The sequence below is a fragment of the Vigna unguiculata genome, chromosome 11 (assembly GCF_037176805.1).
Source record: "Vigna unguiculata cultivar grain cowpea cultivar isolate G323 ecotype 2 chromosome 11, ASM3717680v1, whole genome shotgun sequence".
Lineage (NCBI taxonomy): Eukaryota > Viridiplantae > Streptophyta > Magnoliopsida > Fabales > Fabaceae > Vigna > Vigna unguiculata.
The window spans coordinates 6594810-6601127 of NC_140802.1; the positions used below are offsets into that span (position 1 = coordinate 6594810).

At 29.7% G+C, this 6318-nt stretch overlaps 1 protein-coding gene across 1 annotated transcript; it reads left to right on the top strand.

Moving 5' to 3' along the window:
* Nucleotides 1–1540: 1540 nt before the first annotated feature.
* Nucleotides 1541–4796, top strand: LOC114169226 (receptor-like serine/threonine-protein kinase SD1-8). The gene is made up of 7 exons (XM_028054279.2): nt 1541–2793; nt 3065–3172; nt 3268–3434; nt 3512–3722; nt 3944–4181; nt 4265–4415; nt 4490–4796. Exons 1-7 carry the CDS (start codon nt 1599–1601, stop codon nt 4793–4795), a joined length of 2376 nt encoding a protein of 791 aa, XP_027910080.1. The 5' UTR covers nt 1541–1598; the 3' UTR covers nt 4796.
* The last annotated feature ends 1522 nt before the right edge of the window (nt 4797–6318 follow it).

Here is a 6318-nt window from a genome sequence, read left to right on the forward strand (position 1 = left end):
TGCCAAAATGATATTCCATATCTTCAAATTTCAATAATGAAAACAAGAGATTACTCCAGAAACCAAAAAGGAAATGAAAGTGTAGGTCCAATAAAATATAGTTTTGTCGTCCATTGTTAATGTTTTTCCCTTTATATTGATACCATACGCAAACATTTTAAAAGTATTTTTGAAATAGAAGAATTAATGCGTTTATAAATTAAAATTAGTTTATACATTTATAAAATTATTTTTATTAATTTTGTAAACTATAATTTTTAATTGATTTACAAGACAATTTTAACTTGTACAAAGAAACTAGTCTCTTTTTTTTTTCCTTAAAAATTGTAGAAGATTTACCTTAAAAAATACAGTCTAACAACGAGTAATCAACTTATCCAAACTTTTTCAATTATTTTAGTAAAGATAACTGATACTTTACTTTTACTAAATTATCTTTTCTTTTTCTTTCCAAAAGAAAAGGCTGGTCATGTCTAGAATAGATTTGCAGGGATAAATTCTAAAATGTTCTTATATTGCTGAAATGAAGATAATTTATAATCTTATATTGTAACTATTATAAACAAACATAACACTATCCTGTGCATATACTAGTTAAATATTTTGTGTCGTAACAATTATCGAGCCTATAATTTATATATTTGTTATAAGTATTCGTCTGTTATATTTTAAGTTTTTAAATATTTTTTTTATTATATATATATATATATATATATATAATACTAAAAAAATTCATACTGTAAATTTTATTTTGATTTTTTTTAAAAAATACTTATAAATTTTGTTATAAAAAAAATTGTAGGAAATTGTTGTCAATTTTTTACAAAATATTTTGTATGAAATATTTTTCACAAAAAATTTTGTAAGAAATATTTATAAATTTTATAATTTTGTAGAAAATAATTATCCACGAAAAAATTACTTGTCAATTAAAATTCTTAGAAAAAATAGTATAAAAAATTCTTTTCTTACAAATTCTTAACAAATTTGTAAAAAATATCTCATGTAATATGAAAATTTTTAGTAGTGATATAAATATGAATGTAATCAATGGAAAAAATTAATATAATCACTTATTTCCAACTATTGTTGAAAAAAAAAAAGATAATATAATTATCTTAACAAAAAAAAGACTTAAAAAGGTTTTTACTGATCCCTATTTAAAAAGAAAAGACATCAGCATTATTCCAATATTGCTTCACTCTTTATTTGTATACAAGATACTGAAAGGTTGTTTCACATTTTATATTTAGTTGATAACCGGTGTCTTCAAATATTGGTCTTTTGCTCAGAGCATTATCCACCCATGAAATGTTTTTTTAACACCACTCACCAGTAGATAACTCATTTTTAAAAAAGCTAACTACAAAAACAGAAATTAAAAAGTAAGTGATAAATGTAAAAATTATATAAAAAATTTCGAGAGTCAAAATAATAATTCCCTGTCCGCTTGTTTTACCAGACAAGATCGTAACAAAAAATTTGTGGCATATAAAAAGTACATAGATAGTATTTCAATTTACCAATATTTAGCATCACACTCTCACCCCTTGGCAAACCACTCTTGCAGATTTGTCTTCCCATATTTGAAGCATCCTATGAGGCTTATCCTACACAAACTACTGTTCGCTTCCATGCACTTGTGGTTGTGCTGGAGTTCTTCCACTCATGTTCATGCATCAGATGACAGTTTAAAGCCCGGTGAAACACTGAATTCCTCTTCACTACAACCATTATATTCGAAGGGTCGCAAATATTTTCTACGATTTTATACCACTGTAATTGGTAGTGAAATTTTTACATACTTAGCAATACAAAGTGCATACGACTATGCTACAGTTTGGGAGGGTAATAGAGGACAACCAATCCACCATCGTGACGCAGTTCTGTCCTTAGACTTCTCTGGCGTGCTTAAAATAGAATACGAATCTGCGAAAAAACCAATTATTCTGTATTCTCCTCCTCAACCTATCAACAACACTGTGGCCACTTTGCTGGACACAGGTAACTTGGTGCTTCAACAACTTCACACCAATGGGACAAACACTCTTTTGTGGCAGAGTTTTGATTCTCCCACCGACACTTTGCTCCCCACCATGAAGTTAGGTGTTGTTGATCACAAAACAGGCCTTCGTCGGTTACTTGTTTCTCGGTTGACCAATGCGATTGCGTCTCCAGGAGCCTTTAGTCTTGAATGGGAACCGACGGCGAAAGAACTGATGATAAGGAGACGAGGAAAAGTTTGTTGGAAGAGTGGGAAAATGAAGAACAATAGATTTGAGAACATTCCAGAAGATGCACAAGGCGTGTTGAAGTACACCGTAGTGTCTAATGGGGAAGAAGACACCTTCTCTTTTACATCGACTAATGAAAACATTAGACGTTGGTGGTCCCTGTCGGATACCGGACGGTTATCCTATAATAAAAATGAAGGGTATGTTGCAAGGGCTGATCTGTGTTATGGATACAACAACACAGAAGGAGGGTGCCAAAGATGGCAGGATATACCTAAGTGTAGGAGTGCTGGTGATGTGTTTATTAAAAAGAGTCTTCGCCGTAATTACCAAAATCAAACCATTGATGACAATCAGAATATTAGTCACAGTGATTGTGAGGCTGCTTGCTGGAGCGATTGCAATTGCAATGGATTCACAGAAATCTATCTCGATGGAACTGGATGTAGATTCTATCATTGGAATTCATCCAAAGATTATATAGTTGATGGCACTGTTTCGGGTTTTGACTTTTACATACTGGAGAACAAAGGGAACATAACCCCTCATCATCATCACGGTAGGTCTAATGCCAACTTCGTTTCATTTTTTACAGACAAAGAAGTTTCATTTCTAATCATTCCAAAATACCCTAAATTGCATGGACCCTTTATGAAGATTGATTAGTTCTTGAGCATTTATTTGTTTGTACAACTTTGTTGTGGATCTTTGGGTAACTGCGCCAAAAAGAAACACAAGCAGTCATTTGTTGCAAAGCTTAACAAAGGCATTGAAAAATTGTATAAACATAAAATTAATGATACTTGAAGATTTTTAGTTATTGTGTGCAGGTACAAAAAGGTGGATATGGATAAGTACAGTAATAGCATCTACTTTACTCATAATATGCGCATCCATTCAATTCCTAGCCATAATGATACGGAAACATGTGCTTCAAGGTAGTTTACATACTTCAAATTCGACCTTGTTGTTAAACAATCTTTTGATTATTTTTCTATATTTTAGTATTTCTTATTCTCGATCATCTGAACAGAGAAGAAAAGGAGAGAAATGAAATCATCTCTAATCGAAGATTTTAGAAATGATTTCAAAAAGGGAAACGGTTTAAAAGTATTCGATTATACGTTGGTTGAGGCGGCCACAAATGGATTTTCATCTGAAAACAAGTTAGGACAAGGAGGTTTTGGACCAGTTTATAAGGTGATTGAAACTACTCTACTTATGCATTCATAACTTTGCTCCGGAGGACTAATGATCTTTTGTTCTCATTCCAAAAGGGAACTTTGCCAACAGGAGAGGAGGTTGCTATAAAAAGACTTTCAAGAAGTTCTGCACAAGGAATTGTGGAGTTTAAAAACGAACTGACACTCATATGTGAACTTCAGCACATGAATCTTGTTCAACTACTTGGTTGCTGCATTCATGAAGAAGAGAAGATTCTAATTTACGAGTATATGCCTAATAAAAGCTTGGATTTCTATCTTTTCGGTGAGAAACGTGTTAATGATTGTCTAATTAGGTGTGTTTTGGATGACAAAAAGATAAAATTTGTTTTCATCATTATGCAGCTATATCCAAACATATATAGGTGAACATTGATCTTATTACTCATGTTTTTCCTATGTAGAACATCATGACGGAAAGTCATTTTTGCATTTTACATTTGTATAATATACATTCTAACGCATCACTACTGTATGATGAAAAAGATTGTACAAGAAGCAAATTATTGGATTGGAATAAGCGGTTCAACATAATACAAGGAATTGCTCAAGGATTATTGTACCTTCACAAGTACTCAAGACTCAAAGTCATTCATAGAGACTTGAAAGCTAGTAACATACTTCTTGATGAGAACATGAATCCCAAAATTTCAGATTTTGGAATGGCCAGAATGTTTACTCAACAAGACTCAATATCAAATACGAATAGGATTGTTGGGACATAGTGAGTTTGCTAAACTCTTTGTTACATTTATTATGTATCAATATACAAATACAATTTCTTTTCTCATACAATACCTCTTGCAGTGGTTATATGTCTCCAGAATATGCTACGCAAGGAGTTTTTTCTACAAAGTCTGATATATACAGCTTTGGAGTGTTGCTGCTTGAAATAGTTAGTGGGCGAAAAAACACTAGTTTTTATGATGATGACCGCCCAATAAATCTTATTGGACATGTATGTACATAAGCTTTGGTGAGTTTTCTCTTTGGCCTGATGTTCTATGTCTAATTTCTAAAAATTACTTACAGGTATGGGAATTATGGAAAGATGGCAAGTGTTTTGAATCAGTGGATCCATCATTAGAGGAGTCATTTGATTCTGATGAAGTGCAGAGGTGTATTCATATTGGTCTCTTATGTGTTGAACATTATGCAAATGATCGACCTACAATGCCTGACATAATATCAATGTTAACAAACAAGAGTGCAATAATGTCTTCACCTAAAAGACCAGCATTCTATGTTCAAAGAGAGATGCTTAACCAGAATTTATCTTCTGCAGAGTTGTGTACGACTTCTACAGTAGAAATTACTACTTCGTTGGAAATAGAATAAATTGAATGTGTTATTTACTAATTAAAAGGCTTAAATACTCTTTTGGTCCTAGTTCTGGTCGACTTTTTTCACTTTGGTCCTACTTTTTAAATTGTTTTCAATTTGGTCCTACTTTTCGTTATATTTTTTCAATCAACTCCTTTCCGTTAACTCCGTCCAAATCATTAACGGATGTGAACAGTAACTGCCACGTGTCATTTTGTGATTTTTTTTAATTTTTTTTTAATTTTTTTTTAATTTTTTTTAATTTTTTTTTAATTTTTTTTAATTTTTTTTAATTTTTTTTAATTTTTTTTATTTAAAAAAAATGTACACGTGTCAAGCTCATATTATGCCACGTGTCAGAATTAGATTTTTGTATTCAATTTGGTCCTATTATTCGTTATCTGTTTTCAATTTGGTCCTAGTTTTTTTTAAAAAATTTAACATTTTTTTTCCTCTCCAAATTTAGACAAAATTTAATTTGTATATATTAAAATGCATATTTTTGTTAAATATTTTAATTTAGAATTAAATTTAGTTTAAAATTAAAACGAAAAAAAGCAATAACACCATTAATTTAAAATTTTAAGAGGTTAAAAATATTTAATTTTAAACCAACTCTAATTTTAAATTAAAAATATTTAATAAAAATATGTATTTTAATAAGAATATTCATATAACATTTATATACAAATTGTATTTTGTCTTTGGAGAGTAACAAAAATACTAAATTAAAAAAAAATTTAAATTAATGGTGTTATTGCTTTTTTTCGTTTTAATTCTAAACTAAATTTAATTCTAAATTAAAATATTTAACAAAAATATGCATTTTAATATATACAAATTAAATTTTGTCTCAATTTGGAGAGGAAAAAAATGTTAAATTTTTTAAAAAAAACTAGGACCAAATTGAGAACAGATAACGAATAATAGGACCAAATTGAATACAAAAATCTAATTCTGACACGTGGCATAATATAAACTTGACACGTGTACATTTTTTTTAAATAAAAAAATTAAAAAAAAATTAAAAAAAATTAAAAAAAATTAAAAAAAAAATTAAAAAAAATTAAAAAAAAAATAAAAAAAATCACAAGATGACACGTGGCAGTTACTGTTCACATCCGTTAATGATTTGGACGGAGTTAACGGAAAGGAGTTGATTGAAAAAATATAACGAAAAATAGGACCAAATTGAAAACAATTTAAAAAGTAGGACCAAAGTGAAAAAAGCCGACCAAAACTAGGACCAAAAGACTATTTAAGCCAAAAGGAAACTATACATTGACTTTTGCTTTTACTTTTTATTTGTCCCTCTAATCATCCAATAAAAACAGGTTTAAATAATGCAATTGCCTTGTGGTGGTTTCCTTGAGGTGGTCAACCATATAGGATCTCATTTTTAGAGATTTCAAGCTTTTCACTTAATTTATGTAAATTTAAAACCAAAAGTTAAGAGTTAAAATTATACATGCAAATTGTGTTGTATTCAACCATTTGTGTGATGTAAAGTCTAGTTGTTACATACATCTTGTTCATAT

Excerpts from the sequence above, each read along its gene's own strand:
- LOC114169226 (XM_028054279.2), top strand. The coding sequence starts at position 1,599 with ATGAGGCTTATCCTACACAAACTACTGTTCGCTTCCATGCACTTGTGG. Across the intron at positions 3,435-3,511 it reads GTTTTGGACCAGTTTATAAG|GGAACTTTGCCAACAGGAGA; the intron begins GTGATTGAAACT and ends TCATTCCAAAAG. Across the intron at positions 4,416-4,489 it reads CAATAAATCTTATTGGACAT|GTATGGGAATTATGGAAAGA; the intron begins GTATGTACATAA and ends AATTACTTACAG.